Below are 13,490 nucleotides of genomic sequence, written 5' to 3'. Positions count from 1 at the left end.
GCTCGTTTCATTTGAGTTGAGTTTTACTATTTCACAGAGTACTAGAAAACAATGCAGTGTATTTTGTACACATTTCTTAGTAATACGAGACCTCAATACAGCACCTGCTAATAAAAAGACAAGCTGGGAAGATACCACCAATTTTGGAGGGTGAATTTTCAGGAATTTAGCATGGTTCTAATGAAACAAAATCCAATGAATGATTTTAGAACACGGGCCGAGTTCGTTTAAAAAAAAGAGAATTTTATCTCTTTTTTTTATATGACAGGTGAGTACAAGAAGCTGAAACTCCAACCTCCAGCCCTGTTCCCTTGCATTTCACATCTGTTTGTTGCATCCACCTGTCCTCTCTGGTCTAAAGACTGCAAACCCTTGTGGACAGAGGCCATTTTTGTGTTATGTTTGTACAGCTCCCAGCACATGACTGCCAAGTGCAATCATATTACCAATAAAACTATAATGGTTATGGGCTCCAAGCAAAACAATTCCATTCTTTGCAATTGTGCAATGGATTAATGTCTGGGATGAAACACTTCATTCTCTGCCTCTGTTATGATTCCAACCCTCAATGTACCAGCCTTACAATTCTGGGAAGGGTTACTGAGATACAATAGTCCCTCAGATATCTGGTACCTCTCCAGTCTGTGGTTGAAGCAGACCCTGTCTATTGGCTTCAGAGTTTGTGCATCACAATTAAGTTTTGAGGACATTTCAAAAGCACACTCTCTGGACCACAATATACTTAACTGGAACCCAGACCGCGATGCCTCACGCCACACAGCCAGAAGCCATGTTTGCTGCTAGAAACTAGGAAAAAGCTTTGTCATGTTCCTCGCAACATGGAGAACTGTGAAGCATGTGAGGTCCAGAGAGCAGGGAAGGTGGGAAATGTAGAACCATGACATTTATAAAACACAAGTTCCGCTACAGCAACAGGCTATGCTGATTTCCAAGGCTGGCTCTGTTAACACCAGCGGAGGTGGAAATTCAATCCATTAATTCACAAATGAAAGTGACATTAGTTTAGGATGTGAGTCCTGTACTCTACAGAATACAGATTGATTACACTGTAACAAATAGAGACTACAAGAATATCCAAACTGGATCAGACCAGAGTCCATTTGAACCAATATCCTGTCTGACTGTGACCCAGTACCATCTGCTTCAGTGAAAAGTACAGGAAACCCTGCAGTAGGCAGTACGGGACTATATATGGAAATATGTACTTGCTCACAGTATGGAAAAGGCAGCAGTGTTTGGAACACTGGCTACTCTCAAGATTCTCACAGTATCTTCAGTGTGGGCTGCTAATCTTGTCTGTTCAGTCATGGATCAGGAGTGTCAGGTCTCTGCCTTCTCGGTGCCTAGAAGAGGCAAAAGATGCTCTTGCTACTCTCGCTTGCTCCAGCAGCATTTCACATACACAGTCACCAAAACTTCTACACTTGTCGGGTCCAACCAGTTCCGAAGCAGTAGCCACTATAGCGGCTACTGCTGTAGCACACTCAACCGGCCAAAACGCCAAGTGGCTAGTGTGTTGTACACCATGGTGCTACATGGAAGCCACTTAGCTGCAGACACCCTGAAATTCGATTACTATGTTAAAGACACAGAACTAGGCAGAGAGACACTATTTCCTCCTTTTTAAGGATTCTGCTGCACGCAAAGGTACCTCCCTATTATTGGAGCAGGCCCAAACACTGGACTCTAAAAGCCAGTTTCTTCCATGCTAAAATGATTACAGCATACGCACAAACCAGTGATTTACCAAAAGAGCCAACCCAACAAACCAAACCAGAGCCTCCTTGCAGAAAAATTCCAGTATGCTTATTTTCCTGATTTCTTGTCACATCTGCCATCTTAATCAGTCGTCCCACATTTGCTTTTGTAGGTGTTATAGCTACCCAAGAGAAAGCATTTAGAGATAAATCACACGTTATGTCTTGAGGCAAGGTGCTTCTCTCGCCTTTGGTGCCTGAAATAATCCTGTCCTAGGAACACAGTGACTACCCAGACATGAATATATGTTTACTGAAGATTAAAAAAAAAATCCCTTCGAATGAAACAGCTGCAGGTTTTTGTGGAGGTTAACACACAAAGACAATAGTTAACCTTAAAGCTATTTAGAAAGTTCGTAAGGGGTAAATTAAGGAACATGGGTTTAGCATTTAAAACCACCTCCATGTTGGTTTAGTTTCCTTCTTCCCTAAAACTTCTTTTCTTAACTGCTTGCAGTTGAAAAGCAGAAAGGGCTGTCAAGTTCCTCTCGGTTGTCTTTCCACTTATTCTTATGTTCCACATGTCTACATTAACTTTTTCCATACACTGTACTATCAAATCAAAGATCTGGGTTATGGTACTATTTGATGCAAAGTTTCTCTCTCTGCTTAGGCTACAGCCAAAGAAGGAGAGGGATGAAAGGGAGATGAACTGAGAAGATGTAGTTCGAATTTTTCTTCTGTTGATATAGGTTACATTGAAACTGTTCATCTTGTGCAGACACTTAGACATTTGATGTACTTAATCACAAACATTCAAATCATTTTTAATACGGACGTTTCCCCCACCCCAGCTCCTTTGTTGCAGTGTTTGCTTAACCTGGATTAATAGAAAGCAAAACAGTTCTCCAACTCATTACTAGAGATGTTAATAGGTAACCGGTTAACCAGTAAGCATCACCTTAAATGGGTGATGCTTACTGATTCTGGTTAAGAGGTGGGGGCTGGAGCAACTCCCTCTACCTGTTGCAGGCAGGGGCTGCTCCAACCTTGCAGGGGGCCTACCGTGGACACGGGCTGCTCTAATCTGTAGCATCCCCTGCCCGCTGCGAGCCCAGGCGCCCCACAGACAGGGGCTTGGAACCAGGGCTGGAGACTGCTCCAGCCCAGATCCCGCTTAGTCGGCAAACTAGTTCAACTTTAGGTCCACCTAACTTTTAATCAGTTAAATGATTAACCAGGATTTTCCATCCCTACTCATTGCATGAGATTTTCAGGGACAGACCAGGTGGCCTTTGCATACGGAACCCAGTTATAGATTTCAGATCCATTCTATGAGTATGGAGTAGCAGATTTTACAAGTAGAAACAATGGAAGGTAGTCAAGAGAGCTTCTTAGCAATGAGCTCACATGGGCTGGACATACACGCTATTGCACTAGTGTCCCACACTGGGCCTAAAGAAAAATGGATCTTTTCCATCACAGGCTTTTCAGCTGCTGGGGTTGGCACTGTCAGTGATGCACAGTATTGGCTGTGGTACCTGGCCTGTGCCCAGGGCCTGTACCAGTAGTGCATACCTAACAGTGCGCTGTTATAGCCCACTGCTTCTGGACTGGATGGAAACTCTAGCAAGTTCATGAGCTTTGGGTGTGATCCTGGTTAGGTGCCAAGTGGACTTAATTCCCACAGGCTTCCTCCAGAGTAGCTGAGGTCACTCTGGACCATGTTGCTGCTCAGACACCGTTTTTGCTCTAATAGCAGCAGCAGTAACAACTCCCAGTGATTTTAGTTTTTTACGAGCGTGTGGGGGGGGGGGGGAGGGAGGAAAAACAAAGGCAAACCATAGAGCAGCAGCGTGCTGGAATCTAGGCTAAGATCCTGCAGCCTCCTGCAATAACTCATGAGTAACTGACCAGGAACAAGCTCTAGAAACAGTAAGGTGATCGAGCAATTCATGGCAAGGTCTTTAAATGGCTGGGATCTAGTCCATGAACACACTTCCCCCACTCAGAGGATTTGAACCAGCTGCCGCAGAATCCAAGACATGCTCACATGATCTGATGCCTACTTTTCCAACTGAGGATCTCAAAGCACTAACAAAATTATTTAAGCCTCATATGTACCGCTGTGTGACGGAAGAGGGCATCATTATTCTTAGTGCATAGATTAGAAATCAGAGGGACAGAGAAATTAAGTGCTCATCCAAGGTCACACCGCACAGTAGGGTAAAATCAGGAACAGAACCCAGCTTCCTACTTTAACCTAACATCCTAGAGATGTTAAACTTATCTGGTGAGCGTTCCAGTAAACATGGGGCTTACTAGCATGCTTGCTGGTGAATTCCCCTGCCACTCAGCTGCGCAGGCCAGAGCATCCCCAGCCATGGAGGGGCTGGCTGGCCCGCTGTGGCAGAGTCAGGCAGCGGATTGGGTAGCAGGCCCTATAATATTCCTATCCTTGTCAGAATGCTAATAAATCAGTGTGAAGTATTAGCTTCTAGGTATCAATATACAGAGGAGATATTTCCTCATGACACTAAAAACACCCACGTTATAATTTAGGCTTTGATGTGTTCAAGTTAAATCAGTTTGCTTCAGAATCAAGCCAACTCCAAAGCTCATCAGATTAGTTTCAAAGAGCTTTATAAAAGCCAATGTTCTAGCATCACTACTGATTTTCTTCTCTCCACCCACCGCCCTTTAGACTGTAACGTTTTGTAGGAAATTAAAGCAGCACATTTGAGATTACAATAAAAACATCCAAGGAAGCCATGCTAACGAGAATTAAATGAGCGGCTGCAACAAAAAATGGCAGTTTAAAGGATGTTTGGAGGGCTCTGGCAGGATAGGGTCAGGCAGTTTTAAAATCAAGCAGCCAAGGACAGGACAATACCAGACACATTGTTAGCCAGTCACATTGTTTAACAGGGTGTGCTGGGGAGAAGCAATGATGAGGGCACTAGAATGAATCTCTTTAGCAACAGTCGCTGCCTCCCCTCTCCAGCTGTCAGGCGTGCAAAGGAAGCCCAGACTTTGCGCATGCCCCAAGCACAGAGGCAGAAACCACTTCATTCTGTCACAAGAAAACGGCAGCTACTGACTGTTGTGTCCAAACAAGAGCGCGCCAGCACTCCTGCTCCAGGAGCAAGCCCGATCCGCTGTCTCTTACCCTAACGTCTCTCCTGCACTCATGTGAGGTGAAGGGGACAGACAGAAACAGGAGATTTTGCCTCCACTCTCTAACCTGGAAATAAAAGCCATTTGCTGGGATTTGAGATATAAAAAGAGTCTTTGGAAGTCCAGGACCTTCGAAGCAGGATTCATCTATTCACACCATGCTCCGCAAGGACATGCACCTGCTGCTCAACTCAACAGCCCTTCATCCCGCCCCTTGCAGCTGCCTCTGTTCCCCAGGTCCCCTCCCCCCACTCAGCCTCTTGTAGGAACCTGCTGCCTCCCACCACCATCCTGATGGGGCTTGAGGCTCCATTATGCAGCAGTCCACTTCCTTTGCAACCAGCGCCTTGCACAACCTTGTTCCAGTTGGCAATCCACCCCCAGAAGCCCTCTCTGTTTTGTACAGCACCCGCCCAGCCTTCTTCACTACAGGGCAGCCCAAGCAATAGCTCTCTTTCCATGCTTCCTCTCTCTGGAGCCGTTGGATATTCTGATTTCTTTAAAGAGTCTTCTCCTTTTCACAACCCCACAATGCAAAGCTGCTACCCCATCGCTGCCTCAACAACACATGACACCCGCTCCTATAAATGCTCAACCCCCGAGGTTCCTCCCTTACAACACCCCCACGCTCAATCCTTCGTGCACAACACTCTTCCTTGACACCCCCATCTTCCCACATGACACCCTTCTCCGGCTGCTGAGCCTCCTTCTTACAATACACAGCACTGTACAAACACCAATACAGAGCCTTCTTGGCCACCAACTTCCCAGAACCCCCACCACAATACAGTCTTCCATACAGGAGTGAGTCCCCCTACACTTACAGTGCACCAATACCTCTCTCTCCCCTTCCCTCTCCACTGCTCAGCCCTCCTGGACCCCACCTCACAGACCCCAAACCTACAAACGTACAGCCCCCATCTCTCTCAAATCCCCCCATTGCACATGCCCCGCCGTAATTTATAGCCTTCCTTCCCCACTGCACAGTCCTCCTGGAGCTCACACTGCAGACCGCCTGCCCCATACTGCATCAACAGCTCCTCCACCCCTCTGCACAGCCTCTCGCCCCGACTACAGCCCCTAGGTACACACTGCACCAACTCCCCTTCTTCTTTCACACCATCACTGTATAGCCCAGACATCCACAATACCAAGTCTCCTGTCCTCCCCTACACAGGACCTCCCCCCCCCACTTCTCTTCATTTCAACCCCAGACCACCATACTGCACACATTCCCCTTCTCCTTTTGTAACCCCACAGACCCCCATCCCAATATTGCACCAATTTCCTTCTTTTCTTTTGTGCAGCCTCTCCCCCATCCCCATACTGAACTTCCCATTTCACAATCCCCCCAGTGCACCACATGCCTTTCCCAGTGTACCATGTGCACAGTTCCTCCCCCATCACATTGTACCAGCTCGCCTGCCCAGAGCACCCCACTGCACAGTCCCATCACCCCACTTAAGCCCCAATGCAGCCCCTTACAGCCCACCTTGCTCAACTCTCTTGCACACCACTGCACAGGCCCATCACACCACTGCAGCCACTTTGCAACCCACTGCACAGCCACATCATCCCAATGCAATCGCTTTGTACACCACTGCACAGCCCCACCATACCCAGTTCAGGTCCACTGCACAGCCCTCCTTTACACAACTCTATCACCCCACTTCAGCCCCAGTGCAGCCCCCTTGCTCAGATCTCTTGCCCCCTTGAGCCCCACTACACAACCACATCACTCCACTGCAGCCCCTTTGTACCCCTCTGTGCAGCCCCATCACCCCACTGCACAGTCCCCTTGCTCCTTGGACCCAACTGCAGCTCCTTTGTATACCCACTTCAGCCCCACTGCACAGCCCCCCTTGCTCAGCTCTCTTGCAACCCACTGCACAGTCCCCTTGCTCAGCTCCCCTGCCCCCTTACATCCCACTGCAACCCCATCACCCCACTGCACAGCCCCATCATCCTAGTGCACAGCCCTCTTGCCCCCCACTGCAGCCCCTTTGCATCCCACTGTATAGCCCCCCCTTTGCTCAGCTCTCTTACGCCCTGACAGCCCCATTACCCACTGCTCAGCCCCCTTGCCCCTCACTACAGCCCCTTTGCAACCCACTGCACAGCCCCCCCTGCTCAGCCCCCTTGCGCCCCACTGCACAGCCCCATCACCCCACTGCACAGCCCCCTTGCCCCTCACTGCAGCCCCTTTGCATCCCACTGCACAGCCCCCTTGCACCTCACTGCACAGCCCCTTTGCATCCCACTGCACAGCCCCCCCGCTCAGCCCCCTTATGCCCCACTGCACAGCCCCATCACCCCACTGCACAGCCCCCTTGCACCTCACTGCAGCCCCTTTGCATCCCACTGCACAGCCCCCTTGTGCCCCACTGCAGCCCCTTTGCATCCCACTGCACAGCCCCCCCGCTCAGCCCCCTTGCGCCCCACTGCACAGCCCCATCACCCCACTGCACAGCCCCCTTGTGCCCCACTGCAGCCCCTTTGCATCCCACTGCACAGCCCCCCCGCTCAGCCCCCTTGCGCCCCACTGCACAGCCCCCTTGCACCTCACTGCAGCCCCTTTGCATCCCACTGCACAGCCCCCCCGCTCAGCCCCCTTGCGCCCCACTGCACAGCCCCATCACCCCACTGCACAGCCCCCTTGCACCTCACTGCAGCCCCTTTGCAACCCACTGCACAGCCCCCCCGCTCAGCCCCCTTGCGCCCCACTGCACAGCCCCATCACCCCACTGCACAGCCCCCTTGCCCCTCACTGCAGCCCCTTTGCATCCCACTGCACAGCCCCCTTGTGCCCCACTGCAGCCCCTTTGCATCCCACTGCACAGCCCCCCCGCTCAGCCCCCTTGCGCCCCACTGCACAGCCCCATCACCCCACTGCACAGCCCCCTTGTGCCCCACTGCAGCCCCTTTGCATCCCACTGCACAGCCCCCCCGCTCAGCCCCCTTGCGCCCCACTGCACAGCCCCCTTGCACCTCACTGCAGCCCCTTTGCATCCCACTGCACAGCCCCCCCGCTCAGCCCCCTTGCGCCCCACTGCACAGCCCCATCACCCCACTGCACAGCCCCCTTGCACCTCACTGCAGCCCCTTTGCAACCCACTGCACAGCCCCCCCGCTCAGCCCCCTTGCGCCCCACTGCACAGCCCCATCACCCCACTGCACAGCCCCCTTGCCCCTCACTGCAGCCCCTTTGCAACCCACTGCACAGCCCCCCCGCTCAGCCCCCTTGCGCCCCACTGCACAGCCCCATCACCCCACTGCACAGCCCCCTTGTGCCCCACTGCAGCCCCTTTGCATCCCACTGCACAGCCCCCCCTTGCTCAGCCCGCAGAGCCCAGTCCCCGCTCCGCTACCTGCTCCCGAGGGTCCTGCTTCCATCCCATCCACGCGGGCACGGCTCCGGGCTGGGCTCACCGCGGGGGGGGGGGGGGGGCCGGGCGCTGCTCCCTCCGCCTCCCGCTGCTGCTGCTGCTGCGGCCGCCGCAGCCTCTGGGCAGCCTCCTCCCCGCCTGGGCCCCAGTGCGCAGGCGCGGCCGCCGGGCCAACCAGCGCCGACGCGAGCGCCCGGCCCCAGCGCCAACAAAGGCGGCGGGGCGGGGACAGCGCCCCCTGGCGGGGCGGCAGCCCTCCGAGGGCCTGGAGAGCGGATGCAGAGCGCCGCCATCTTGGATCCAGAGCGAGACTGGGCAGTTGTCCTGGAGGGGATGATGGGGGGTGGGGCAAAGGGAGTGGGTGCTGGCTGTGCATTGGGGGGGGGCGCTCTTGTGCAATGGGGGGGGGGCTAAGGGAGGAATTGCTGGCTGTGCAATGGGGGGCTAAGAGGAGGTGCTCTTGTGCAATGGGGGGGCTAAGGGAGGAAATGCTGGCTGTGCAATGGGGGGGCTAAGAGGAGGTGCTCTTGTGCAAAGGGGGGCTAAGGGAGGAAATGCTGCCTGTGCAATGGGGGCTAAGAGGAGGTGCTCTTGTGCAAAGGGGGGCTAAGGGAGGAAATGCTGCCTGTGCAATGGGGGGCTAAGAGGAGGTGCTCTTGTGCAAAGGGGGGCTAAGGGAGGAAATGCTGGCTTTGCAGTGGGGGCTAAGAGGGAATGCTGTTGTGCAATGGGGGGCTAGAGGAAGGAGTGCTGGGGTGCAGTGGGTGGTTGGGGGAGGGCTGCGCAGTTGGGGTGCAGGAGCACTGCTGCCTGTGCAATGGGAAAGGAGAGGAGAGTGGGACCTGGCCCGGGCAAGATTGTTGGCTGTACAGTTGTCAGGGGGTGGTGGTACAATGGGCAGATGGGCTTGGGGCGGGAGGAGAATTGTGCAAGGAGATGAGGTGAGATGGTGAACCTGGCAGGAGTGGGTGCCTGTTGCAAAAAGGGAGGAGAAAGATGCAGTCCTTCCCTACGATGGAAGTGTGACCTAGGGCAAAGGATGGAGACTCGCCTTGGTAGGAGGAGGAACTGAAACCCAGCACTGTGAGGGAAGCGTTTGGAAATGAAGGGAACAGAGTGGCAATAGTACGGGCATTGGTGGTGGCAGTGGCACAGATTGGTTTGTTCGCATCAAAAGAAGTTGAGAACATGGAGGAAGCATGGCAGGGCTGGCACAGTGCCAGCTCTCCTCATGCAATTTACTCACACACCAGGAATCAAGAATGTATCCAGTGCCACAAGAACAATGAGGCTGATCGGTTCCTTTGAAGTGCAAAATGCCCTCTTCCGAAGCGAATTTGACCCTTTAGATTTGGCCCTTAAATTATATTTGGGTAAAAAAAGCTTTTATAAAACTCAAGCCCAATAAATATGTTTCCACAATTCGGTTTTAATGCCAATAAAATAGCAATGGGGAGCTAAGAGAGGGGGTGCTGGCTGTGCAAGAGGCATTCTTCTGCAGTGTCAACACTCTTGGCATGGCAGTACTGTGAGCCTGAAAGTGAAACTGATCATAAGCCATGAAATTGACTTCATAGTCCAACCACAGAAGAAAGCAGGAAGTTAAACAAAGAGCATAAACCCTGACAAGGCAATTGGATTTTCAAAATCCTTCCAATTTTATTTAGGGATGTAAAATCCCATTTAAAAAGTTAACCAGCTAAACATTAAGTTTAACCTGATTACTGGGATCCCACAGACAGGGGGCCCACTGCGCTGCAGGCTGCTCTGGTCAAGTAAGATGCTGTGCTGCAGGCAGGGGTTGCTCAGGTCGGGCCCAGCTGCCAGTTAACCACTTCCCCAGTAAGCATCAGGGTGATGGCAAGTTAACCAATTAACCCTTTACATACCTACTTTTATTAATCTAGTATGGTTATACCTTGAGTGCTGATCCTTATGTATGTGCTGAACATAGGCTATTCCCATGGATAACCTAATGTGTCCAAGTGTTTGCAGGATCAGAGCCATAGCTAAAGAAATGTTTACCACCTAAGATTTAAGTTGTCAGTATCCTTTTAACACTCAGATAAATGTGCAAATTCCACATACACCAATTGCCATTTAGCTTGAGAATGAGGTAGAGAAACAGCTCAAAAGGTCGCCTCTGCCTCTCCTCCTCTGCAAACCCTGCCTGTCTGAAAACCACCACATACTGAGTCTTCAAGCAGTAGGGGTGCTCATGATTATCTTTGCTCTAGTGGGAAGGCCAAATTCAATACAAAACAGAATAAAAATGGAACTAAGGTAGATGCAACACAGTGAATCTAGAAGGATGTGAAAGAACTTTACAGTAACATAAGAACATAAGAACGGCCGTACTGGGTCAGACCAAAGGTCCATCTAGCCCAGTATCCTGTTTACCGACAGTGGCCAGCACCAGGTACCTCAGAGAGGGTTGACCGAAGACAATGATCAAGCGATTTGTCTCCTGCCATCCCTCTCCAGCCTCTGACAAACAGAGGCCAAGGACACCATTTTATCCCCTGGCTAATAGCCTTTTATGGACCTAACCTCCATGAATTTATCCAGCTTCTCTTTAAACTCTATTATAGTCCTAGCCTTCACCACCTCCTCTGGCAAGGAGTTCCACAGGTTGACAACACGCTGTGTGAAGAAGAACTTCCTTTTATTCGTTTTAAACCTGCTACCCATTAATTTCATTTGGTGTCCTCTAGTTCTTCTATTATGGGAACTAATAAATAACTTTTCTTTATCAGCCCTCTCCACACCACTCATGATTTTATAGACCGCTATCATATCCCCCCTCAGTCTCCTCTTTTCTAAACTGAAAAGTCCCAGTCTCTTTAGCCTCTCCTCTTAACTTTGCATAATATATAAAGGTTGTTCTAAGGAATTCAGATAAGCACTTTCCTTAGACTCTCTGTACCTTTCATCAGAGCATCATCCAATAAAAAATAAATGTTTTAACAACTAAGTTATCCCTGGCTGAGCCAGATTGGAACACTTTAGATTTCCTAGTAGGTTCATGGGGAGACACATGGCAGGGTATTTTTGGAGAGTCATTGTTCTGTGCCAGGCGAATGAGTAAACAGTAGGGGACGATTGAATTTATTAGCACTTTTATTGTTTTAAGTTTGATTCTTTATGCAACTTGTTGGCAGATGGGAAGGAGAAATTGGTGTATTTGACATTAGGGGTGTTTGGTAGTGCTGTGTTAGAAGCACCCCCTTGTGGTTATGGGTAATGTGTAAAGACAGCTACACAAAGAAAAGATCCACAGCATTACAATGCCTTGGAAGGGAAATGGGATCTAGGAATATAGGGGTCAGTGAAAGTGTTTGGTTTAGCTGTACACTAGGGCACCCACCTTACCCCATTCCTATGGCCCAGGGCGTAACCTACCGGGTTGTTGGGTCCTTTACTAGTGAAAGAGCCTTACACATATATCTGTAACCTCTATTTATTAAACAATCCCCAAGACAGAATGCCCACGCCGAACATACAACGCACACCACTCCCAATAAGCCAGATGAACTTTTCCTGCTGGACATCCAGGATCCTGTCATCCAGTGACTGCAGCTTCTGCACAACAGAGTGGGCACAGGTTTGAGGTCTGGCAGCTCTGATCTTTGGCTGTGTCCTGGGGTTGGTTCCAATGAACTTCCTTTTGGAAATTCCATCCCTGCTATTATTGACATACTCACTCTGCAGGGAATGTGACTTGTGTGGGTGACACTGAAATGGGGGTTTTTCCCCCTAGACAGCTGAATCATCCCTCAATACCAAGGATCAGAATCTTTCACCGGGGCCATAACATTATTGCCTTAGCATTTATATTGCTGTAATGCCAGGCATCTCTCTGAAAGCATATTCCAGGAAGCCATGTGTGACTAAAAAAAGTAACCTTCACATCCCAGTTTTCTTTCACACTCAGTTCTCAGATTAACAGTGTAATGAGCAGAAGCTAATTGAATTGAAAATGCCATTGCAGAGCAAGGAACTGGGCAGCAGGACTCCTGGATTCCATTCTTGGCTCTACCAATGACTTACCACGAAATACACCTTTGTGTCTCGGTTTCACCCTCTCTGGAACCTGTTCCTTAATACTCAGGGTATGTCTACACTACAGAGTTTTGTTGGGAAAATGGCTGTTTTTCCAACAAAATCTGAGTTACATCCACACTGCAATCGCATTCTTCTGAAAGTAAATCAAAAGAACAGAGGGGTTTTTCTGGCGTTGGTAAATCTCTTTCTACAAGGAAGAAGCCTCTTTCCGAAAAGAACTCTTTCGGAAAGAGGTGGGTGTGGACGGGGAAGAAGGAGTTCTTTTGCAAGAAGAGGAAAGAGGAAAAAGCACAGGTGCCCTGGTGGCCACTCCATTCATAGTAATCACAGCTTAAATGCAAGAGAGTGTCCATTCAGTGTGGACACTATCTTTTGAAAAAGGAGATCGCTTTTTCAATGTGCTTTTATGTGTGGATGCTGTCTTTTGGAAGAAGTTTTTTTGGAAGGTCTGCTTTCATTTATGCTTAAACCTTGGGGCTCCTCCTAGAACAAAGGAGATTGACTGTGGCGTCATTCTAACCCTACTTATCATTAACCTTCCCATAGGAGGCTGGAGCAGAGGCACTGACAATAGTTAACTGTACATGCCAAATTAATGTAAATTACATGATCATGAGGGTGCCATTTGATTATATAAGCAGCGCTTTAAGTATTAGGGTTGTTAAAATGCATTAATTTTGATAAATGCATCCCCGCTGAAATTTTCAGTGGATACACATTTATATGCAAGGGGAAAGAGATGCAGCTCCACAGGAGCTGGTACATGCGGGGAGCCAGCTTTTAAGCCAGCTTCCTGTGTGTACCAGCTCCTGCGGAGCCACCTGCCTCCATTGAGGAGGCTGGGGGGGAAGAGGCAGCAGCGCAGCATGGGGGCAGGCAGGTGGCTCCGCTGGTGTTGGTGTTTGCAGGGAGCCTGCTTAAAAGCCAGCTCTTCACAAGCACCTCCCCCCTCCCCATGCCACTGCACGTAACAGTTAAACGTTTACACTATCACATCCTTAATATATATATAACAGTTGACCCTCTGCTAAATCCTAAAACTGGCATCCAGTGTCCCTTGAGAGGATTCTAGTGCTGGTAGATCCAGTTTTCTGAAGATGCACCATTATCTTCTTGTTGTGGCACTTCCTGGATTTATTATTCA

The 13,490-nt window shown here is 50.0% G+C and overlaps 1 protein-coding gene across 1 annotated transcript in view; it reads right to left on the bottom strand.

Annotated features, from left to right (window-relative positions):
* The window catches only part of LOC102448601 (protein argonaute-1), a 62,609-nt gene extending 54,183 nt beyond the window's left edge, over positions 1-8,426 (bottom strand). The window contains exon 1 of the mRNA XM_075909047.1: positions 8,264-8,426. Within this exon, the coding sequence (XP_075765162.1) occupies positions 8,264-8,288 (25 nt within the window). The 5' untranslated portion in view covers positions 8,289-8,426. The remainder of the gene's footprint in view (positions 1-8,263) is intronic.
* Positions 8,427-13,490: the final 5,064 nt, after the last annotated feature.

Source organism: Pelodiscus sinensis, chromosome 25, assembly GCF_049634645.1.
Source record: "Pelodiscus sinensis isolate JC-2024 chromosome 25, ASM4963464v1, whole genome shotgun sequence".
In the NCBI taxonomy this organism is placed as follows: domain Eukaryota; kingdom Metazoa; phylum Chordata; order Testudines; family Trionychidae; genus Pelodiscus; species Pelodiscus sinensis.
This window is presented reverse-complemented; position numbering and strand designations above follow the sequence as displayed.